The following is a 24,924-nucleotide window of genomic DNA, read 5'->3' on the forward strand; positions in this document are numbered from 1 at the left end:
CTAGAGGCCCAGGGCCGGTGCAACCATTTAGGCGACCTAGGCGGTTGCCTAGGTCACTGGCATTTGGGGGGCGCCATTTTCTTTTGCAGCAATCGTGGTGGCTGGATCTTCAGCCGCCCCGGTTGCCGCTGGCATTTAGGCGGAGGGAGCTGGGGCAGGGGAGCGCGTTGAGGGCTGCCTGCAGCAAGTAAGGGGGGGGCGGCTTCAGGAGAACTTGCGGTGCTTAAGCTGATTGGCGCCGCAAGCCTGAGAGGCGGGAGAAGTGAAGCAGCCACTGCGTGCTCGGGGGAGGAGGCGGGGCAGGGGGAAGCTGCTTCACTTCTCCCGCCTCCCAGGCTTGCGACGCCAATCAGCTTAGGTGCCGCAAGCCTGGGAGGCAGGAGAAGTGAAGTGCCCACGGCGTGCTCGTGCGCGGAGCAGGGGTGAGCTGGGGCGGCGGGGGTGCCTCAAGGTGGAGGGTGGGGAGCTACCGCAAGGGGGGTGCCTCAGGGCGGAGGGTGGGGAGCTGCCGCAAGGGGGGAGCGCCTCAGCGCGGGGGGAGGCGCAAAAAGGTGGAAGTTTCGCCTAGGGTGCGAAACATCCTTGCACCGGCCCCAACAAAGATTGAAGCCCCACTGTGCTAGGTGCTCTACAGACACATAGCGAGATGGAGTCCCTGCCCCAAACAGCTTACAATGTAAACCAACATGAGTGACAAAGGGCGGCCAGGGAAACAGGCAGAGAGGTGAAAAGCAACATGTCTGAGGTCACTCAGCAGGTCACTTGTGGAGGTGGGAATAGAACCCAAGTCTCTCATGTCCCAGTCTTTTCCACGGGTCACGTGCACCTCCAGGAGCAGCATGATATTTGGGTTATCTGTCAGGAGGTTTTGCAGGTTTTGATATTCACTAAGGGCCAGTTGGTTCAATGCACTTGGTGGGTACAGATAAGGCTGTAAGAGCCATATATTGTTTTGAGAACAGTATTTTGCATATATAGAGCAGTTCCAGAGGGGTCAGAATATGGGGTGTAGGCTGTGTGGGTAGGTTCTGGAGGGCCAGGGCGGAGTTGAGGGAGGTAGTGTTAGGGGAGTGTCTACCAGTCGAGGGTGTGGGATTGGGATTCTGTTCTTCTGGTGGGTGAGTTAAAGGAAAATTTGGTAACTGGGAATGGGGATGGGAATGATCTTTAGGTGTGAGTGTGGTGGGTTCGGCCCTGCAGCTGGGCGGGAGAATGGGTGTGGGTGCATGAGTAATCGGGCAGTGAGGTCAGGGCAAGGGGCTTTGGGAAAGGATGAGTCAGCATTTGCAAGTGTATGGGCCACATTAAAGCATGGGCAAGCTAGGCATGTGCCTAGGGCCCAATATGTGTTTGGGGAGAGAAGGGTGTCGCTGTGACTCTGTGCATCAGGTCACAACGGCACTCACTCAGATTTGACCCTGCCACCCTTTCTTCGTAGCGGAGGGGCCAAACCTGAGTGGGCAGTGGTGTGGCCAGTGCTGCTGCTCCTTGCCACTGCTGGTTCCTGCACCAGACAACTGCTGGAGCTTGACTGCCATCCAGGCTCTGGATGGGGGGGTAGGCTGAATTAATAGGGGTCATGTGATTGCCTGAAACACCTGGGCTTCATATCTAGGGTTGCCAATTTTGGTTGGACGTATTCCTGGACGTTTCATCACATGACACAATCTTTAATTAAAGATTAATCTTTAATTCCTGGAGACTCCAGGACAATCCTGAAGGGCTGGCAACCCTATATGTCTACACAGCGAATGGCGGGGAGTCTCAGCGCCTGGGTCTGCAGACTTGGGCTCGTTACAATGTTAAAAATAGCCATGCAGACATTGGGGCTCAGTCGGAACTTGGGCTCTGTAGCCTAGAGACGGGTGTGGGCTTCACGGGCCAAATCACAATGTCTGCACTGCTGTTTTTAGCACCATAGCATGATCCTGAATCTGTTGTCCCAGGCTCTGAGACTCACAGCCACTTGCTGTGTAGATGCACCCATTAGGGGGGCTGGGAGAACTGATTTTGGAGGAAGAACTGCAGTGAGCAAGTTGGACTCCTATGGAAGGCCCTGAAGTGGGGTCTGGGGACACCCCCTGGAATTAGAATCCTACCTCAGAGCAGGGAAGACTCAAAGATATCCCAAAGGAGTTGAGACTGTAAGGAGATTTCAAGGAAAGAGCTTGGGAGTCAGGGCTCTATCCCAGAGAGATTAAAAGATAGCCCAGAAGAGGACCAGGAACTGAACCCAGAGGGAGGCCCGAGAAGGGCCCAAGCTGGGTGAAAGAATGTTTTGTTTGTTTGGACTTTTGTTATCCCAGAAGGGAATTGAACTCTGAGTGTGACCCAGCTGGAGGGCTGAGCCACGTGAATCCCGGGGGAGACAGAAAACCTTCGTTCCATAGGTCAATTTATACTTGAGTATTTATAGATCTACTAAGTTTATTACTTTGCTGTAAAATGTTTCAGAAGAATTCTGTTATAAAAGAATAAAATTAAAAAAAGAATGGAGGCAGACATTGCTTGCAGTGCCACATTCAGCCAGCAGGGAGAGGCACATATTTGGGGACTGAAGTGTTGCTGGTAATATATTGACCTCACCCTCCCCACCTGCACACCCTATGACAATCAGGCTTGTTTTCAAGCATATCTCTGCCATTGTGGGTGCTAGATGTTTACTTAAAAAAAAACAGAAAGTTGATATTCTCATGTAATCACCTGTTTCCAAGAGCAGGAGCTCTAAGGGAAACACCAAATATTGCGTGACTTGTCAGTACTGACACAGGACAGTTTAATACAATAATTCTAATATTCCATGACAAATTACGTGCTCAGTTTAACAGTGACCAATTTATGGGGTCATTCACCCCTTGGTTAATTCACCTTTACCTAAATCCTGGATGTGGTGGCTTAGGGCCTGGGCACACTCCATCTATCGTGTTTCTTCCCATCTCAACTGCCTCTGCCTCTTCGTGCACTCACATCTGCTAACATTTAGGGAGTAACAACTTTAAAGCAAGCTTGTGTTTTCTCTGCTCTTATTCAATCCTAACAGGTGGTGCTGGCAGATGTAGGCACAGAGCAAATTCCCAGAAGCTTATCTGTGCCACCTAAACAGTCACCTATTTATTAGACCTTATTCCAGTTTTGTATCACACATAAATGTTTTACAGGGATTGAAGGTGCATATTGTGGTGACTTATTGATCTTAGGTTACAGGATCATATTTGCGTGATGTGTTAAGAGAAAAACCTTTAACTATAGAGTGTAGGGGCAATCCCAGGTTTTAATAAGTGTAAAGTGAGCCAATCCTCTAGCCAGTAAGTAAAAGAACTTCTGGAGCTTCTATAACACCTCCATCCAAATTACATATAGAAACTATTATGTCCCTATCTTCAATGAAACTGAGGCCTGGAAGGGATAAATGACTTGCCCAAGGTCACAGAAAGAGAGAGGAGAATCTGGGAATGGAATCCAGATTTTGTGAATCCTTGCCCTGTGCTCCAACCCAATGGACGAGGTTATGAACAGGTGTCAAGGGAGTCGCAAACAACCTGTCATTACCATATTGCTAAATGGGTGGGGGATCGTGGTGTGTAAAAGGCTACTCTAACCACAAGCCCATTCTGCTGCCCTGTGAGAGAGCCATTCTTCAGCACCAGCACTGAGGGTTACTTTGGGTACGTCTACACTACGGGATTATTCCGAATTTACATAAACTGGTTTAGCAAAACAGATTGTATAAAATCGAGTGTGCGCGGCCACACTAAACACATTAAATCGGTGGTGTGCATCCACGGTCCGAGGCTAGCATCGATTTCTGTAGCGTTGCACTGTGGGTAGCTATCCCGTAGCTATCCCATAGTTCCCGCAGCCTCCCCCGCCCCTTGGAATTTCCGGGTTAAGATCCCAGTGCCTGATGGAGCAAAAATCATTGTTGCGGGTGGTTCTGGGTAAATGTCGTCAGTCACTCCTTCCTCTGGGAAAGCAACGGCAGACAAGCATTTCGCGCCTTTTTTCCCTGGATTGCCCTGGCAGATACCATAGCATGGCAATCATGGAGCCTGTTTTGCCTTTTGTGATGGTCACCGTATGTGTACTAGATGCCGCTGACAGAGGCGATTCAGCAGCGCTACACAGCAGCATGCTTTTGCTTTTGCATGACAGCAGAGATGGTTACCAGCCATACTGTACCATCTACCATACCATAAATTGGTAATAAGATGATCATGGTTACCAGTCCTTTTGCACTGCACCATTTGCTGCTGTCATAAGTGCCCCTGGCTGAGATCAGCCAGGGGCACAAAAGCCAAAATTGAGAATGACTCCTTTTTGGTATCTAAAAATAGAATATGGGCAAGTGTACTAGAGAACCACTGTATCATAGAACCAGAGAGCACAGCTGCTCTGTGTCAGATCCTGCAGAAATTATGAGCTGTATGCTATTCACAGGGGCTGAACCCCACCTGTTGATTCCGTTCTTCCCCCAGCCTTCCTGGGCTACCGTAGAATTGTCCCCCCACTTGTGTGATGAAGTAATAAAGAATGCAGGAATAAGACACAGTGACTTGTTAGTGAGAAATGAGTGGAAGGCAGCCTCCAGCTGCTATGATAGTCCAGACAGGACATTAAGCAGTGTGGAGGAGAGGAGCCCAGCATCCCTCTGCTAGTCCAGGGGCAATTGAATCTTTTCTTTACACATGAAGGGTGGGGGCTGATGGAGCTCAGCCCCCTGTTGCTATGATGAAGACGGTTACCAGCCATACTGCACCATCTACCAGGAAAAATTAGGAGCAGGCGCCCTTGATCGACCTCACTGATGCTAGTTGGCATGGTTACCAGTCCTTTTGCACTGCCCCATGTGCCAATAGGCTGATGATGATGATGGATATCAGTCATATTGCACCATCAGCCACCCATGGCGGGGGGGGAGCAAGGATGTTGGTGTTGAGTGCTGCAGCATCCCGTCTATCTGCAGCCTTCAGATAGACATGTAAAAGAGTCAAGAGAGGATTGTTTTCCCTTTTACTTCTGGGGGTGGGTGGGGAGGTGCGTAAATTGCCGAGCTATGCCCTGACCCACCGCGGACACTGTGTTTGACCCTAGAAGCATTTGGAGCTCAGCCAAGAATGCAAATGCTTTTCAGAGACTGCAGGCACTGTGGGATTGCTTGAGTCCTCCAGTCCCCGCTCCAGTCCCCCCTCCATGAGCGTCCATTTGATTCTTTGGCTTTCCGTTACGCTTGTCACGCAGCAGTGCGCTGAGTCCCTGCTATGGCGTCTGTCTGGGGATTTTTTAAAAATGATTTTGAATTTCATCTTCTGTAACGGAGCGCTGATAGAACAGATTTGCCTGCCCTTACAGCAATCACATCCGCATGGTCCATGCTGAAGCTCTTTCTTTATTTTGATTTTTAACTGCATCGCCACACGTGCTGATCGGAGCTCCACGCTGGGCAAACAGGAAATATTCAAAAGTTCGCGGGGCTTTTCCTGTCTACCTGGCCACTGCATCCGAGTTCAGATTGCTGTCCAGAGCGATCAGTGGTGCACTGTGGGATACCACCTGGAGGCCAATACCGTCGATCTGCGGCCACACTAACCCTAATCCGATATGGTAATTCCGATACTAGCGCTATTCCTCTCGTTAGGGAGGAGTACAGAAATCGATTTAAAGAGCCCTTTATATCGATATAAAGGGCCTCTCAGTGTGGACGGGTGTGGTGTTGAATCGGTTTTACGCTCCTAAAACTGGTTTAAACGCTTAGTGTAGACCAGGCCTTTGTTGCTGGCTCTTGAGCAAACCTGCAGTGTCACGTTACATGCAACATAGGAATAGTGAGTAGGAGTAGAGAAGTTATAGGTCTCTTGTATTTGGCAGTGGTGCGACTGCTACTGGAATACAGTTGTGATGTTGTGTGTGACGTTGCACCCCATAAGGCTTCATGGAAATATGCTTATGAATATATATATATATATATATGATAGAACTGGAATATGTTTTATGCTACATATGCCATGTAACATATCTATGTAAAGGTTATGATCTACTGAATATATTCATCCTATTTGGCAGGGATTTGGAGCAATCAAATTTTTGAATTGCTCCGCTCCAGCTCCAGGCAAAAACCTACTGGTCCGTGCTCCAGCTCCGGGCGCTGCTCCAAAGCCCTACTATTTGTATGCATGTGTCATTGTTGTATCTGAAGTTATGGATATTGGCTGTGTGTACTTGCTTGATTTCTAAGTAGCTTTAGTAAAGCATTTGGTCAGCTTCTTGAGAAAGGAATGTGCAAATTAAGTGCCCAATCAAGAAACACTTAAAAGGACAATGAATCTTGGATCCACATAAGAAGTCTACCTGAGGACGTTCAGGGTAGCATCTGAACAATGGCTGCTGCCTGTAAAAACTGAGTCATGCATGGACATGTGACTTGCCCATGTGACTCCAAAACTCCATCTTGGAGCTGGACTTGGCATAGGAGAGAGGAGGGGGGTCTCCATCCACCCACAAGACGGAGTCTATTTAAGCCCATGGGAGACCTCTCCATTTTGTCTTCAGCTGGCTAAAGAGAGAGCCTCTCCACCCTGCAGGATACCTGAAAGAAACTGGTGAACAATTTATGAGTTTACCCGGTATACGTTTTAAACAGGGTAAAACAGATTTATTTGGGGTTTGGACCCCACTGGGAGTTGGGCAACTGAGTGTTAAAGACAGAGACACTTCTTAAGATGCTTTCACTTTAAGCCTACAGCTGTTAGGGGACATGGCTCAGACTGGGGTCTGGGTTTGCAGCAGGCTAGCGGGTCTGACTCAAACCAGGCAGGGCATTGAAGTGCCAAGCTGGGAGGGCAGGGAAAGCAGGGGCTGAAGTAGTCTTGGCACATCAGTTGACAGCCCCAAGGGGGTTTCTGTGATCCTACCCGGCACAACAGTGTCCAGGTCTATTGTTCACAATTCAAGAAAGCTGTCGATAAATTGGAGAGGGTTCATAGAAGAGCCATGAGAATGATTAAAGGATTAGAAAACATACCTTATAGTGATAGACATAAAGAGCTCAATCTATTTAGATTAACAAAGAGAAGATTTATAAGTGATTGACAACAGATTATAAATACCTACTTGGGGAATAAATATTTCATAACAGGTTTTTTAAATCTAGCATACAGAGGAAGTTGAACTAGACAAATTCAGACTGGAAATAAGCTGTGCATTTTTAACAGAGAAGGTAATTAATAGTTGTTCCAGCTTACCAGAGGGTCATGGTAGAGTCTCCATTGCTGTCAATTTAAACATCAGAACTGGATGTTTTTCCAAAAGATTTGCTCTAGTACAGACAACACTTATTTTGGGAAAGTTCTATGGCCTGTGCTATGCAGTCAGTGGTCCCTTATGGCCTGGGAATCTATGACTCTATGAAAAATGTTGTTTCCACTTATTTTTCTCATGTATATCTTCTGATAATTTTTTTTCTGGTCTTTGTACTGTGATGACTATTTAATGGGTGGGGTCCTCTGAGGATTTAAAAATCCAGATTTGTAGCAAGATAAAGAAATGTCTTTTTCTCCTTTTATAATAAGAGTGTCATTTGGACAGCTATTTTGATTTCTGCTCAGGTTGGTGGAAAATAAGGAGGAATAATTGCATTGAAAAAAAGACTTTTGCTAATTCACTTGTCCTGAGACTAAAGGAAATAACATGCAGCAGTAGATGCATGAATGGGTGTGTTTGCAATTAAGACTTAGAATTCAGTCTTAAGTTTTATTTTAAATTTGGTTTTGTTTTGAATGTAATAGATTTTTTTTTTAAATTACAGCTTCTAAAAGATGGTCAGCAATTTTGTTCAACCTTTCAGCAGTTCATGATCAGAAGATCTTGTGACCAGCATCATCAAACTGACCCAATCAATCTGCTATTTTGGTACTGGTAAATAGACAATTTACTTTCTGCAATGTTCAGTTAGAAACTTGCTGAGTCTGCTGGATTTTTTTCCCTCCAGATTTCTACACGACATCTCCCAGATTTGGACTTGATTGTTGTGAAAGATGAAATAATAAATCTACATTGGGTGAAATGCCTTATTCTGATTCAGCCAGGTAGGTCAGAAGAGGAGGTGTGGGCATGCCCCTTTAAATTGGTGGTGTAAGGTGATTTGAAGTCCATGTCCTGGTGGGTCAGACGCCATGTGATTTCAATGTAACCCACTGGTGAGTGCACAGGCCCACCCTTGTGCCCAATACACAGAAGATATGAGTTGTTACAGCCCTCAGCTACCAAGTCATGGCTCTTTAGCTCAAATTGTACAGCCCAGGCATTTATCTCTGGCGGTCCCCTGTTCAATCCTTGGTGTGTTTCCCAAGAGCGTGGTCATCACATAAGCAAGCTCTATTCTTCCTTCCCTGGAGGCTGGCCAGTGATGGGTTGATGGAACCCAATAATAGCCAGCAACTAAGATTGATCACAGGTGAGTCTGACAGAATCCAGGAGACCAGCTAGTTAACTAAACACCAACAGAAGCTGAGAAAATCCACCATCTACAGGCAAGCAATATTCCAGAAAGATCTGAGAAGCGCTGTCAGGATGAAGAGCTTGTGTTGCCATTGAAGGATTTAAGTTTTTATTTGAATTTTTATTTTGTCAAGTAGGAGATGTGTGTGATGCTGGCAGACCAGGTGCCAGCTCATGCCAAGGGCCCTAGGGCTCACTGAACACAGACAAATGCATAAATAGCAACCAATCTGGCTCACCTGTGTGTTAGCATTGTTAAAATAGATGGTGAATTTAAAAGAATGTGTTCAGTGTTTAGACGATGAAATACTTGTAGGATGCTAAATCTATTGATCTCACTTATAACATCTGTAGCCCATGGTATAAAGTTATGTGGAGTGTTTGCATGGTAAACCTCTAACTACGTAACTCAACAAACAGGAGAGAAACATGAATGTAAAGTGCTAGTCCTGCATACAAGAAGGCCCACTGAAACCAAATGAGCCATTGTGAAACATCAAAGAACAAAGACTTTGTTGATTCTCCCCACCCCTCCCCCGTGAAGAGGAGACCGGTTCCAACACCTGTCCCATCAGTTTGAGTTCTGGGGGAAAGGGATAAAAATCCCTGACCAGAAGGAACTGTTTTACTGTGCTTCTCGGAATTTGGAGAGGGCAGTCTTTCTAAGCATAAGCAAGGTATCCGCAAGCTGCTTAGCTTCGGTTAGCCCAAAAGGATATATAGAGCTTTCACATTACAGCAGCTTCTGTTACCTTTTGAAACTTAAGACTATAACTCATGTGCGTGAGTATGTTTACCTGCTTTTACCTTGAAAAACTCTCCTATTTCTTTTTCCTAGTTAATAAATCTCTAGTTAGTTTATTACAGGATTGGTTACAAGAGTTGTCTTTGGTAACAGATCTAAGGTACAATTGACCTGGGATAAATGACTGGTTCTTTGGGACTGGGAGTAACCTGAATATTGTGATTTTTGGTGTAAAGGGACCCTCTGTCACAAAGGCAGGCTTGCCTGGGTGGCAAGATAGACCGGAGTGCCCAAGGGTGCAAGGCTTTTTATCTCTCTAGGCTGATCTCATCAGAAGACCTTGGGGAGCCTTACAGTTTACCTCTCACTGAGTCCCCCTTTTAAGCTCATCTATCAGAGCTGACCCCTAAATGAATAGCACACGCACAAATGTAAAACAACCAACAACACTTTATTTGCTAAGGGGGGGAGAGGAAGGAAGGGAAAGGAGGATGGATTAATGATTCTGGAGATTCGGAATAACACACAGGCACACACATGCACTTATAATACAAGATGTTCTTCTACCTTTACAGACATCAGCGATGAAGGGGCTGCAGGATCCAGATGACAGAAGCCAGCGATGAACACCGACCGTGGACGACAGATGAAACAGACAGGTACGTATCCCTATCTTAACTCCCACTCTAACCCGCTTTGCGTCGTCCTGAGTGCACGATTGATCTAACTAATTGGACCAGGTCTGTGTATGCAAGTTTGCTTTCCCAAAACAACAAACAAACAACCCCAACTTAATTAGTGAGTAACTATTGCAGGCCAATAGCCAGTGCCAAGATTGTACCGCACTACGAGAGAGAGCTAGACACCTGAACCTCTGACAGCTAAAAGCTCAAGAGCCAGTGCCCCTGGCCCCTCCCCTCATTGGTCTTTATAGGTAGCTGTTGCTAAGCAAGGTCAGATTCCTGCTCTTCCCATTTTCCCGCCTTTTGTAGGTACTGAGGAACAAGAACCTGACCCAAAATGGAGGTTGCCTTGTCCTTTTACCAAAACAAAATGGCCTTTTGATTTACAGAACTTATTTTAACTTTTATACATAATAACTTGGCAAACATGTAAACTGAAATTAACAAGGGGACTATCACTTTCATGTTAAGGCTGTTAAGGTGCTTGAGAAGTTCACACTCCATATTTGACTGGTGAAATCTAATTATAGAACACAGAACCAGTTTGGGGTTTGTGCCTGCTTCTTAACAGTCTACCCTGTGGTTCACACTCACGGTCGTGAGCCACTCCAGATAACTTGACAGTGTGCTTGTCTGACCAGCATAGGCGGTGGGTATAAGAGACCAGGGAGGCTAAGTGTCCCCAAACAGCCTGCCCACCGCCTTTGGAGTGTGCAGCTACCGAAAGGGTAGCCAGCCATGGTCCCGGTCATGCTCATTCTCTTCCCGCCCCACTCTGGCCGCATGGGAGCCTTGGGGGAGGGGGTGAAGAGACACGCACGGACGGTGAGCGGCTGGCTGGCCGGTGGGCGGGGTCATGGGAGGGGGCGAAGAGGTGCATGTGTGTGAGTGGCTGGGCAGGTGGAAGAGGGGTTTGGGGGTGGGGGCAAAGAGGCATGAGCGGTGGGCGGGGGGGCCTGGGGACAGGAGGATCAAAGAGGCGTCAGTGGCGGGGGGGGTGTATCTCGGGGAGCTGGCTGAGCATGGGCGGGACTTCCGGGGGAGGAGGCTGAGTGAGGTTGGGCCTGGGGGCAGGACCACAATCCAGGCGTGCACAGCTTTCCCAATGGAGGAATTACACCTCGCCCGTGTTGACCAGATATTAAGAGAGAAACAAGGTGGGTGAGGTAACTTGTCTCTCTTACCACAGAAGTTGGTCCCATAAAAGATTACCTCACCCACCTTGTCTCTGTAATATCATGGGACCAACATGGCTACAATTACACTGCATGTGGATATGAATGTGCATTTTTAGTGGTGTGTGTATGAATGAGTGGGTGTTAGAGCATAAATGAGCTCTTATAAAGCCTACAGAGGAGTGGCACGTAACCAGGCTGAGAGTAGCTATGAGTCAAATAACGATTTACTCTGTAAAGTCCCACAGGTGTTCATGTTTGAGTTAAAAGAAGCTACATATCTAACCTTGAGAAACGTTGTTTCCACCTAAGTTTTTGGTTACCAGATATAACAAATTGGGGTTATCCTCAAAATTTTTATTATAAATGTTATTGAAACGTTTTCTATGACCATTCCTTTGGGGAAGGGAAGCAAAAACTTTGGTATAAAATAAAGACTCGCAAAGCTTTTCTTTTGGGTTTGTAGTTTTATGTCTTAGTGAATTAAAATGGGAGTTGCTTTCTCCACTATTTGTTCTTCTTTGAACAAACTGTATAAATATTGAATTGGCTTTTATAATGTCCTTTTATTTGAGAACTATAGGCCCCAGCAGCACTTTTTTAGGTTATTGGCTAAGGATTGTTTATTGGATATAAATTTATGAATTTGGGGATTTTAATCTAATCTTTTTAATTTAGATATTTGTAATGTTTCTATAATACATCTGTATAGCTTTATTTTAGTCTGAGGTGTTGGCTTAGTTAATGATCTATATATATAAATAAAATATAAAACTCAAACTTTGTCTAGTCAATGTTCCATCATTGAACCAGACATGTGGGGTCTTCAAATCTCCTGACAATCTGTCATTGTTACTCTGTGTGTGTGAGAGAGATGAAATTTCAGTCTGCATGCAGGACTATGATTGTATCAGAACTGCTCGAGAACCCTGATGTATTGGATTGGGAGAGCAGAACGCAGGATGTTTTTCACTGAGGGCTGCTGCCTTTGGAATTCTTTTCCCCTGAATACCTGCTCTTCTCCCCTCTGGCACTGGTATGGTCTGTGGTCTGAAGATGATAGGGAAAGGAGCTATCTGATGCCACGTACTGGTGAGGTGGAGGAAGAGAAAATGAATCCAACCTTATTTGTATGGTTGATACCCACCATGCCAGTGTGAACATTTTGGTCATTTTAGTTAAAATTCCCTTAAGTTTTGGATGTGAGGGGTAATGAAGTGTTAGGTCCTTATACCTGGTGGAAAGGACTTTGCCTAAAGAATATGCTATCTTCCCCCAGGCAGCTCCTTGCTGAGCTGCAGCGTGCAATGACGGAACAGAACGAATTCCAGTGAGGAGTTCCCTTTTACCCAGCACCCACAGAACTGAAATTGCTATAGCTGGGTTAGATGGTGGTACCTTAGGCATGAGTGTAGCTTCCCATGGTTCTGGTTTCCAGCGCATACAGAGAAGACATCGATGCATCCAAGGGCAAAACCGAGGACAAAGTTGGTTGCTTGTTCCCAATTCCAGATCCGTGTTTCCTTTATGCACTGTTCATGCAGAAATAACTGTGAGCCAGAAGAGCATGCTAGGTCCTAATGTGCAAATGAAATGTACCATGTGTCTTATTTTGGAGTAGAATTCCTATTGGGTGCATTGAAGTCCTGCCACAAGAAGTAACTTGACCTGGATTCTCTCAGCACTGTGGACACACTGGAAAGTCTACGTGGTTGAGAAGGTGATGAGGTGACCTATTTGCAGCCCCTTCAGCACTAATTTCCTGTCTTAGCTTTGAACATCTTAGATGAATTGGTATTTGGCTTTGTTTTTGAGGTAATACGTGGCAGTGCACCTACTGTGTTGAGCTGCTAATAGAAATGTGGGGGAGGAGAGTTCCTGCACTCCATTACCTAGTGTCATCTTTGTGGTTTTGAAAGGCTTGTGTCTGACACCACATGTGGTATGGTGATCATAGGAACAAACCCTCTGTTGTTTTCAGTTAGGACAGGGGAGGTGACGAGGAGGCAGTACAGGCTGATTGTAGCCTGCAGACTCTAGATGCAGGTGCTAGCTCTCCCCAGAGCAGAGGCACACCGACTGAAAGGGAAGAAACATACAAATCAAGACATGAAAATAACCAATGAGTTGTTCTTTAATAAATAATCAACGTGGTTCTTTATTAAAAAAAAAATCCCAGTGAACCAGTGGTTAAATTGGGGAGTAGCAGTTTTATAGTATCAATACCACCTTTTAGATTTCAAGGAGGTTTGAGCTTGTCATGGTCTTGGTTAGCCTATACATCTAGATACCTGAATTGCCGTTTTAAGACAGTAGGTGGAATCTCAATGCTATGATCACATAAATGTATAACTGTACAACCCAGCTCACCATCTGTCATGGTGGTTGCGATCTGCATCATCTGAAAGGATTCAATTTTAAGGTTATGTTTATATCCAGGTAGTTATGCTGTTTTTCACTCTCAACAGTTGGTCTTGTTTAAAATATACTCTCCTCCTTTCCAGGATAAAAACATTGGAGGGTACGTTGTCTTCATGGCAGTGTAAGCAAAATAACCTCCATTATTCAGGATTGAGAAGTTCCAGACTCAGACTCCATCATCTCATATGGGCACACATACAACAGTGTGGGACAAATTTGTGTAGCTTTTAACTGTCTGTTAGTCACTTTATAATTACTAGAGCTGACTAGAGGAGGACAAGTCTATTTGATGGCAACTTTTGAGTTTCAAAATTTGTGTTCCACTGAGGCCTGTACCTCGGTCTTCCACCTCCCTGGCCAGTACTCTAATCACTCAGCTCAGCTATTCAACTAGAGTGTCTCTTTTCCTGCCCTTTCCCTCAAAAAACCTTCCTGGTGAACGTTTCATGGAAACCAATGTCTTCATGGAACAGTTTGGCTTAGATAAAACAGAACATTTTGCCAAAATTTCATTTTGGCAACAACGGTTCCAACCAGCACTAATGATTACAGTGTCTTTTTGGAGCAAAGTAATTTGAAAGTGACTGGATTTAAATACTTGAAGTTAGGCTTTGAAGCTAACTCTAGTTTTATGATAAATAGGTGCCATTTTACATCTCTGGTGTGGCAGAAGTACTGGAACCTTAATATTTTTTCTGAATGGAAAGATTCTGCAGAGCAGAAAAATCATGGAATACATGAACACACTGGAGAATATATTGTCTGGAGCAATCCCATAATGGCAAGGAGAAAGACTAGACTATCTTATATTGTAGGTCGTTTCCTGTCTAATATACCCTTGCCTTGCAAAACTGTCATGAAAACATACATCTTGGGCACAAAATGCACTCATCCCACTCTTTACTATGACTGAATAATTACAGGTACTGATGAATCTAAAAAGATTTTATTTGCCTTAAACAAACAAGCATTCATTATTTCAAGGGAGTGGGGGAATAGAATTTTGTGTTCATTTCTTTAGTTGAGGATTAGAACGGGTTGATTGAATATTTTGTTTTTGGTAGCTCCATATAAAATAAGCTGGGCATGTTTAAATTTCACATGTTACTCCTGACATCTTCCTGCTTCACTCAAAAATCCAACAGCTATATGGGAAAGTGGATGGCTCAGGAGAGCAGTAATAGGATACAAAGCAAAATATATCACAAACAGGGGCGGCTCCAGGCCCCAGCACGGCAAGCGCGTGCTTGGGGCGGCATGCTGCAGGGGTGCTCTGCCGGTCGCCGGGAGGGCAGCAGGTGGCTCCGGTGGACCTCCCGCAGGCGTGCCTGCGGAGGGTCCGCTGGTCCCGCGGCTTCAGTGGAGCATCCACAGGCACGTCTGCAGGAGGTCCACCGGAGCCGCGGGACCGGCGACCAGCAGAGCGCCCCCCGCGGCATGCCTCCTGCTTGGGGCGACGAAATGGCTAGAGCCGCCCCTGATCACAAAGTTGCCAGTTTGAATCTAGTCTGGGTCTCTAGCATCTTAAAGGTTTTTAACCTTCTGATGTCTGTAGACTGGCTTGTGTGGAGAGAGTCAGACTTTTCAGTTGGGTTTCTATCGGATGTGTAACCACATGACTACATCATAGTCACAGTTGATTATCTCGGTGAGCACCCTCAGCAGAGGCCCAGGATTTAATGGGCCCTAGACAGTAAGTCCCTTTGTCAACATTAGAAGTAGCCCCTTTGGGGCAATACTGAGGCACAATGAAGGGTGGATAGGAAGAGCAACGTGGGAGAATCTTGGACTGCTGCTTGAGTCTTTGCACTTTTGGCAGAGGATGTCTGTTTCAAGGGCTGTCAATCTGGTAGCCTTCACCAGCATTAAAGTCATTTACAATTAGTTTGCTGTTGCAAACTGCCTTGCTGAGAGAGGATTTTTTCTCAGACTCTGAATGAGTATGGGAGGCTGACCTACCCTCTGCTAATACAGTCTATGGTCTTGATTGCCTTTATGAATTACTGAAACTGTGCCATGGCTTCACTGATACCCCCCCCACACACACACACACATACACATTCACCACCACCTTTTAAAAAGCTATTGAAAGAGCAACTCTTTTTTTATGCTCTGTAACTAAATTAATCAAATATTTGTAAAATGTTACCTGGGCCATCAGACAGTTTAAACTGCACTGAGCCAATTCTTAGTGAAGAAGATGAGATTGGAATTACTCTGCTACTTAGCATCTACAGTAAAAAAACAAAACAAAACAAAACCTCTGACACACAAAGACCATGGGGGCCCTTGCCAAACAGTGCATCATTACTGAGTTGGGACCATTAGAATTAGTTAGGGATATGCGAGGTGGTTTGGGTAATGTAGGAACTACCCCAAACCTTTGCATCATGGAAACTTCTCTGGGGTTTGGATACATGGTTGTCATTTTCGCACTTCTCTGTTTGCCCTGGTTCTAATCAAGAGCAGAAGAGCTGAAATATACTGAGAGAGGAGCTGTTCTTGCCATGTTTCTAGCTCAGCTGGAAATTATTAGTACTAGAAAACTTATGAAAGCCAAGATTCCCAGCCTGGTTTTGTTCTTGTATATGGCTTATCGAGCATGGTAGGGGGAGGGAAATCCCCACTTCTGGATACTTTTCCATACCAAACCTCAGAACTTCTTGAGATGTACTCATCCTTGCTTCTAGAAGAAGGTGTTGCTAATCAGAAGAGATGAGTGAACTCAGAGTTCAAGATTTCACACATTTCTCTAACTAGGTTTTAAATTCAGAAAACTTTTTCTATATCATTTCAACCCTTGTCTTTTTTCTGTAGTAGGCGATAGAATCTTTTAAAAAGACATCTATATTTTTCTAGCTAGAAGGGAAGCATATGTTCTGTATTAGGGATCAGAGGCCTAGTATCCCTCAACATTAGGCTGATGCAAATGGGTGCCCTATATTTGATACATATAATTTTTAAGGCTGTTGATTAATTGCAGTTAACTCTCACGATTAACTCAAAAAAATTAATCACAATTAAAAAAATTAATTGTGATTAATCGCAGTTTTAATCGCACTGTTAAACAATAGAATACCAATTGAAATTTATTAAATATTTTGAATGTTTTTCTACATTTTCATATATATTGTATTCTATATTGCAAGTGAAGTCAAAGTACATATTATTTTTTATTACAGATATTTGCACTGAGAAATAATAAACCAAAGAAATAGTATTTTTCAATTCACCGCATACAAGTACTATAGTGCAATCTCTTTGTCGTGAAAGTGCAACTTACAAATATAGATTTTTTTTGTTACATAACTGCACTCAAAAACAAAACAATGTAGGCTCTGAAGTTTTACAAGTCCACTCAGTCCTACTTCTTGTTCAGTCAATCGCTAAGACAAACAAGTTTGTTTACATTTACAGGAGATAATGCTGCCCTCTTCTTATTTACAATGTCACCAGAAAGTGAGAACAGGCATTTGCATGGCACTTTTGTAGCTGGCATTGCAAGGAATTAACGGGCTAAACAATCGTATGCCGCTTCATGCTTCAGCCACCATTCCAGAGGACATGCTTCTATGCTGCTGATGATCGTTAAAAAAATAATGCATTAATTAAATTTGTGACTGAACTCATTGGGGGAGAATTGTATGTCCCCTACTCTGTTTTACCTGCATTCTGCTATACATTTCGTGTTATAGCAGTCTTGGATGATGACGCAGCACATCTAGTTCATTTTAAGAACACTTTCACTGTAGATTTCACAAAACACAAAGAAGAAATCAATGTGAGATTTCTAACCAACACAAGGTTTAAGAATCTGAAGTGCTGTCCAAAATCTGAGAGGGACGAGGTGTGGAGCATGCTTTCAGAAGTCTTAAAAGAGCAACACTCTGATGCAGAAACTACAGAACCCGAACCACCAAAAAAAATCAACCTTCTGCTTGTGGCTCTGACTCAGATGATGAAAATGAACATATGTCAGTCTGCATTACTTTGGATTGTTATTGATCAGAACCCGTCATGAGCATGGATGCGTGTCCTCTGGAATGATGGTTGAAATATGAAGGGACATATGAATCTTTAGCGCACCTGGCACGTAAATATCTTGCAACACCGGCTACAACAGTGTCATGCTAACACCTGTTCTCACTTTCAGGTGACATTGTAAGTAAGAAGTGGGCAGCATTTTCTCCTGCAAATGTAAACAAACTTGTTTTAGCGATTGGCTGAACAGGAAGTAGGACTGAGTGGACTTGCAGGCTCTAAAATTTTACATTGTTTATTTTTTAATGCAGTTATTTTTTGTACATAATTCTACATTTGTAGGTTCAACTTTTATGATAAAGAGATTCACTTGTATTAGGTGAATTGAAAAATACTATTTCTTTTGTTTTTTTATAGTGCAAATACTTGTAATAAAAATAAATATAAAGTGAGCACTATACACTTTGTATTCTGTGTTGTAATTGAAATCAGTATATTTGAAAATGTAGAAAACATCCAAAATATTTAAATAAATTGCGTTCTATTATTGTTTAAAAGTGCGATTAATCATGCAATTAATAGCAATTAATTTTTTTAATCGCTTGACAGCCCTAATAATTTTTAGTTCTCTTTCTTCCTCCCTCACTCCCTGAAGCCCCCAGAATATGAAAACAATAGCACTTAAGTCAAAATTTCATACCCAGGATGTTCAAGTTCATAAGTGTGGAAAAAGGAAGTCTGCCTTCTCTGCTAAATGATAATGAATGGGATGGAGTAAACTGGGATTTTTTTATTTCTAAAGACATTTTGCTGGGGGTTCACAGCTCCTTTTCAACAAGCTATACAAGCAATTTGATAAAATGGCTGGTATCAAGCCATGCTGAAAAGGAAGAGAAGCTATAGAGAATATGGTTGAATACTTGAGAATTTCTTAAATGTCATTAAAACCACTCAAATTAGAGTGATGATTATTTTGCTCCATTCTAGGGAGATGTGATTTTCTGCATGCATGTGTGAGTGTTAATGGTCTTCTGTCTCTTTAAGAAGATTTCTGCACTGTGGTGTCTGTTCAAATGAGGGTAAGTGGCAGTGTGCTTTAACCAGTGAGCATGTAACTAGTGTCGGGAGGCTTGTACTTTCCTGGCAGCTTGTAAGAAGAAGAAGAGGCTTCTAATGCTCTTTTTTTCCTGTGAGAGGAAAGGGGTCTGCTGATAATTGTCTGAGATTTCAATCTGATGGTATTCCAGAAAATGATGAGGATCAGGGGTTGGCTGATTGGGCGTGGAAGAAGCAGCCTTATTGTGGCTCTCCTGTGGGCAGCATTCGGAATAAAAGCTGCAGGTAAGAAGAGCCCTGCAAATCTGGGGTTATCCATGGACCATGTTTGCAGATCGCGGCTTGGATGCGGATACAAATTTTGTATCCGCTAGGGCTCTACAGGTGAGACCAAGCCAGGCAAGATGTAGCATGTTGCCGTCATTTTTCAAGCCCAATCTAGAAGTTAGTTTTCTATACTGAAGAGAGAAGCTGTCTGGGGAATGGGAAAGGAGGAGTGTATCTCAATACCCTTCCTAGACAGACTCTGAATCATGTCTGTCTCCTCATTTCTTCTCCATTGGTAAATTTAGCTCACTGGCACAGTGACTGAGGGTGTGTGTCCACAGCAAGTGAAAGGTGTGATTGTAGCTCTATACCCATGCTAGGTTTAATCTAGCTAGCACGGGTAATGATAGCAGTGTAGGCATGGGGGGCACAGGCTTAAGCACTAGCCAGCAAGGAGAGTATAAGCCCTCCAGGGACCCTGGGTTGCTACCCTCTGCTGAAGCTGTCCCCACATCTACACTGCTATTGCTACCCATGCTGGCTAGATTAAAGCTAAGGTGGGTTTGCCTATCCATTCTACAATCACACCTTTCACTTGCAGTGTGGACATAGCCTGAGAGAGAAGCTGAACTCTGACCTCAGAAGGAGGAATATCTAGAGCTGGCTAGAAAAAGGTTTAATTTTCCCGTGAAACATTGTGATTGTTCTTTTGAAAACAAACAAACAAAAGTTTTCAGTCAAACTACTGAAAATGTTGGGCTTTTAGGTTTTCTAATGAAAGTAATCTTTTTTTGAGAAAAGCTGACATTTATCAAACCTGATTTTCTGTTGACGCTCTCCTTGGCAGAAAATATTTGGCCAACCTGCATGCCCTAGACCTTGTAGAAGATACGTGGGGGATACTGTGATATCCCTCCTCACACAGTTCCGCAGAAGGGCTGCCAAGAAACGCTGAGATTATGGGAAAAGCCAAATTATTAATTATTTGTATTACAACAGCACCTGGAGCCATTAACCGAGGTCAGGGCCTCCTTGTGCTAAGCACTGTACATGCAGAGTATGAGACAATCTCTGCCCCAAGAGTTTACAAGTGACCTGAAAGATACTAGGCAGGTTAATGCTCATACAATAGCCTCTCCAGTTAATGGGTCTGCTCTCTTGCTCCCCAGGATGTGACATGCTTGAAATCATTTACCCATCAGCCAGCCTTATCCTTAAAGAAGGAGATCCCCTCACCTTGAATTGCACAGTGTGGCATGAACAGAAACGGTCTTCAGATCTGAAGGTATACTGGTGTAAACGGGTGGAAAATCAGAGCAGCTGTGCTAGAGTTGGCAAAGAGCTGGAACGCTTGCTATCAACAGAGAGCTTAAATCCCCAAGCAAGGGTCAGCTTGTCTCTGCTTCTGCAGATTCATAATATCAGCCATTCAGACAGCGGTAGTTACCAGTGCAAAGCCAGTGCAAATAACCAGACTGCTGTCGGTCACTATATCCGAGTGAAAATAACAGGTAAGCAGTGGTAGCTTTAAGGTTTGTTTGGGCAGGGAGGTGCTAGAGGCGAGAGGGGCAAATGCAACACATTCTTGTCCTTTACATTTGTCTTTGTATGATAAAAAAAAATGTCAATGAATTGCATCATCTCATCCTGATGCAATGATATCACACACTAATGTCACCTCATGATATAGCATTGCCATATTGTGACACTTGGAATCAGTTGAAGGCTTTTTAATTGTCTCTCCAGTTTGGCTCCCTGGATGTGGGACAGGAATGTGATAATTGAGGTGTTCTTGAATTTCAGATTGGCTGGTGGCCCCGCTTCATCTACTAGGGGTGGGAGCAGTCTCCAGCATGCTTTACATTCTGGGTACCAAAGCAGTTCTTGTAGGTAATTATAGTGGGAGAACAAGGGCATGATGAGAAGAGTGTTAGAGTGAGGTGCTGCCAGTCTGTAACTCAGAGGCAAAGTTCACTCCCACACTGGCTCACCTAGTACTTGCTCCTATTTTTAACCACAGAACCGGATAAATTAACACATGGCAAAGAAATGCTTTAAATTGATGAGTGGGTGTATATGAGCATGGAATCATTAGTGTTGTGGGTGAGGATCGCCCACAGGTGCCTTGAGGTGAATGTAGATTTTTGTGAGGGTCGGTGCTTACAGAGATGGGGCTCACAAGGTCAGGGCCAGCACTGCTGAGCTACTTCTCACAGAGCTGAAATACTTTTCCGTTTCACATGAATAAGCAAAAAATGTTGCATAGAGAAAGGACAGGAAGGGCTGAGAAACACCAGGGTCCCTGCCACTTCCCCCTGAATCCTCTTGGTTGATCATGCAGTCTGTTCTTATCTGAGCTACCAAATGACCCCTGCTCAGTGCTCCAAAGGAAAGGATCATCCCTTCCCCTGAACCTTCCCAAGTCCCTGCCAGTATCTCCTAGGGGTAAAGTCCCTCCTAACACAAAACTGGGTGATCGATACATCCCTGTGCTGGATACAGAGTGCTCCTGAGCCAGACAGAGGAGAGTGGCTGAAAACCCAGCTGTTGAGCAAATGCTGTTTGGGAAATTCTCCAGAAGTTCAGGGCAGGTTTGCCCAGCTAATACGCCAGCAGAGAAGTCAGAGAAAGGTGAGCATGCAGAAGCACAGGCCTGGAGGAATCATTCATACCATGGGCAGTAGCCAGTGGGATACACCCTTGAGTACAGGCAATACCGTGTGTGGACTCTTATGCTTCAGCTTGAGGGAGGAGGGCTAGACAGATATGGAGCATGTGTGTGTTTGACATTATGCCCATGCTTGGTCACTTGCTGTGCATTTTGGCAGTGCCAAAGCTATTGCCCCTAGTCCAGACATTCTCTGTTCCACCGCCTTGTCCACAAATATAAACTAACATGCTATTCTGCCTCTAAATGACTCTCTCTTTCCACTTGAGCATCACTCTCCTTTCCTTCTGTGTTCCAGATTCTGATTCCAGCTCCCCAGACCTGCCGTCATCAGTTGGCAACACTTCTTTTCACTTACACAAAGAAAGGATTTGCCTTGCAACCACACTATTATTTTACGCTTGCTTTTGCTTTTGCTCTCCCCATCCCCTAGCCCCCCACCTGTACACATCATGAGTGAGCTGTGGGCCACAGTTGCTAAACGCGGTGACCAAACCTGAACTCCATCACACTGGAGTCACCTCACCAGTTCTTATGTATCATCTTCACAATTCAGTGCAGCATCGTAACACCCCAGCGTAGTGTTAAGTTGGAGCCTGCCAGAGTCCCATCTGTGCTACTCTGACTGGGAGGAGCAGGTTCATGTTCTTTCCAAGCTATTCACCCAGCCTAATTGTTAACAATGCATCAAAATTATATTCTCATTCACCGTGTTTCCCCTTCATGCTGCCTGGAGCTTTCTCTAAAATGTTTCAACTCACCTTTCATTTTTTATTTTAGCTGCCTTCTCTGTGGCTTAAGAAAGCCACTGTGGTTTGAGTTTACAGTGAGACAGTTCCGCCAAGTGTTTTTACTTACCTGCACTTTGTTCATGCTTGTAGCAGAAGAATTAAACCTTGTGAGTTCTTTGAACACCACAGGGAGTCCAGAGGCTATCTCCCAAGGCAGCAAAGCTCCAAGGATGGATTTCTGGCTGGAAAAGACATGGGCTCTGATCATGATACTCTGGCTGACCCTTTCCTAAACGGTAGGAAAAGATGTATACATTCTCTCTGGAGAGAGATCCTGTGATCTGCCATCCTCTAAGATTATAGTAGAGCCACACAGATTTTCAGAATGACCCTGTTTTCCTTTTTTTTGAGAAAACTGCTGTTTTGTAGAATGCTTCATCTCCCATCACTGCCATACCATAGAGGTTAAAGGACTAGAGTCCCTATCCAGGAAGGCAGAGTGAACCCCGCTAGTAGTAATGCCTGTGCTTTCATGGGGTTGGCACAAGGTGCCACTGCTCCAAGCTTGGTCTCCTGCAGGCAGTAAGAGTGACATCTGTAGTTTTCTGACTTCTTGTATGATGCAGGCCGTGTGGCTTCAGAGCTGATTTGGCTTATGGGCTCTAAGTGCTGCCTGTTATATGTGGTCATGAGCCCCTGGGGATTTGCAGGCAGCCCTGATATGTGGTAATGTGACCTGAGCCATTGTGCAAACAAATATTGAGTGTGAACCCATTTAGTTGATTTAAAAATGAGATGGCCATCTTAGGGCCATGATGATCCTTCAGCATGAACTCTGGCTTTTGGGGACTTACGCTGGTCTGTATTTGGACAAGCTTATGCTTCGTTAATGTGGACATAGCACTTGACTCATTAATGGGCAGCTAGTTTTTATTTTTAGGGCACATGTGATGAAGATACGGTTTCTGGTGCTTGGGAAGATTCCTCTAAACGGCAGAGTAAAAGTTAACAGACTAAACTTCTATAAAGTTGTAATAGCAAATTCATTGTATTGCACAGGACTGCACTTCAGCGTTTCATGGAACACTGTTCCCGAAGAAGGATTTTCAGTGGTTTAATGTGTGAGCACCTGGACGCCAGCTCTGCAGGATTATTTATTGTTTCCTACGCTACTGGTTAACCTCTCAACACCCCCTCGTCAGACAGCGGGACTCTCACACTCATCAGCGAAATTCTGTAGTCTCTGATGTCAGTCTTGTGTGTTTTGTCTCTACTATAACTGAGGATGGATTTCTCAGTGTAGAGCATTTAAAGGGCAGGAAGGGATTTCTTTCCATGTCTTTTTTCTGGACCTATCCAGAGAGATCTTCTAGCACTCATTGCCTCAACCTGCTACACTCCCTCTTTAAAGAAAGATTCCACAGTGCTGCTCTTCTGTGGCCATTCTGTCATCTGCATTGTCTTCTACCATGTTCTGTTCTACCACCTACTCAATCTGGGTTGCTTTAAGATGCTGGAAGCTCTTATTTAATCCCATGCAATGGTGGGTAGAATTCTGTAAACTGGGTTTTGCAGCTTTTATAGCTATAGGATGGATTCCAATTGGATTTGTAGTGTAGGTCAGTTTGGGGAATTGGAAAGAGAGGCCCTCTAGGGATTAGCTCCTAGATAATTGTTTGTTAGTTTAGGCCCAAAACTGTGTGTGTATGTGTGTAGGGAGAGGGAACAATATAAGTCTTTTTAAATTTCAGTTACAACTTCTTTGGGGAGCAATTGAACATCCCCCGTGTGTACATGTGGGCTTCTCAGAGCACGGATCACACCTCCTTCTCTGTTTGAAAAACTAGCACACTGTGAGTATTACCGGAAATAGCTAAATAATAACTGTAACCCTAAGCACAGCAGCAGTGGAATAGTGCATGAGAACTTGAAAATGAAAATGACTAAAGATTTAAAGACTAAAGATTAAATAGAATGTTCTACAAAAAGAGACCATAAATGTGCAAATTATTTTTAAAAAATTCTTCAGTTTTAATAATTGTAGGATTTTTAAATGCAGTATTTTATCGTGACTGTGTGCTTTTAAAAACAGATGGCTTTTTTGCAGACATAATTCTATAAATCTGCTTTTGGGGGAATAGAGAGCTCCTTTTAGACACAATGTTTGCTACCAAATCTATGTGGGAAACCGTGGTGTTTATATCTGTTGGCACACTCGTGAGCATGATGCCTCTTGGTATCTTTGTTTCAAAGTCCATGAGTAGCTGCCCTGATGTGGGTGTTTGATAAGCATTTCTGACCTATGCCATGTTGTAATAGTTGTGTGTGCTGCATGGAATGTAAAGGCAGAGAATTATCCTATAAATGAATAAAATATATAAGTCATATGATGTCTATCTCCCTATTTATCATTGAGAATTATCCTAGTTATTTATCAGCTCTGAAGGGCTGTGCTTCTTTTTATGTATACTCTGTGATTCCTTTTGTCACAAGGAACCAATGTTAACCTGACATTAAATGCTCCATCTGAGTTGTTGAAATAATCAAGTGTTTGTTTATGGCTGATAGAAGCTGGTGCTCAAAGGGCATCCTCACTTTGCAGAGGCAGCATACAGCACGTGCATTTCATCAGGCATGTTGGGTAGGAAGAATACTCTGTGATGCTGTGGTTTGGGTTCCACTAAAATGACTCAGGCTCCGCAGA

The 24,924-nt window shown here is 44.2% G+C and overlaps 1 protein-coding gene across 6 annotated transcripts; it reads left to right on the top strand.

Annotated features, from left to right (window-relative positions):
- Nucleotides 1–7,590: 7,590 nt before the first annotated feature.
- On the top strand, nucleotides 7,591–24,709 carry LOC123361871 (CD160 antigen-like). 6 transcript variants are annotated; one of them, XR_006576258.1, is made up of 8 exons: nucleotides 7,591–7,707; nucleotides 7,802–7,905; nucleotides 7,985–8,081; nucleotides 9,814–9,897; nucleotides 18,746–18,839; nucleotides 19,991–20,332; nucleotides 22,371–22,516; nucleotides 23,161–24,708. XR_006576258.1 is itself a non-coding variant. In XM_045002051.1 (5 exons), the coding sequence occupies exons 1-4, from the start codon at nucleotides 18,572–18,574 to the stop codon at nucleotides 21,943–21,945; spliced, it is 600 nt and encodes a 199-aa protein (XP_044857986.1). In that variant the 5' UTR covers nucleotides 18,517–18,571; the 3' UTR covers nucleotides 21,946–22,516; nucleotides 23,161–24,709. The 6 variants fall into 6 exon arrangements, 2 of the variants coding, with proteins under 2 accessions (XP_044857986.1, XP_044857987.1); XR_006576260.1 differs by having other exon boundaries at nucleotides 23,280–24,706; XR_006576257.1 differs by having other exon boundaries at nucleotides 22,410–22,516; nucleotides 23,280–24,705.
- The last annotated feature ends 215 nt before the right edge of the window (nucleotides 24,710–24,924 follow it).

This window comes from Mauremys mutica, chromosome 1, assembly GCF_020497125.1.
Source record: "Mauremys mutica isolate MM-2020 ecotype Southern chromosome 1, ASM2049712v1, whole genome shotgun sequence".
Lineage (NCBI taxonomy): Eukaryota > Metazoa > Chordata > Testudines > Geoemydidae > Mauremys > Mauremys mutica.

Excerpts from the sequence above, each read along its gene's own strand:
- LOC123361871 (XM_045002051.1), top strand. Across the intron at positions 18,840-19,990 it reads ATTCGGAATAAAAGCTGCAG|GATGTGACATGCTTGAAATC; the intron begins GTAAGAAGAGCC and ends CTTGCTCCCCAG. Across the intron at positions 20,333-21,787 it reads TATCCGAGTGAAAATAACAG|ATTCTGATTCCAGCTCCCCA; the intron begins GTAAGCAGTGGT and ends TCTGTGTTCCAG.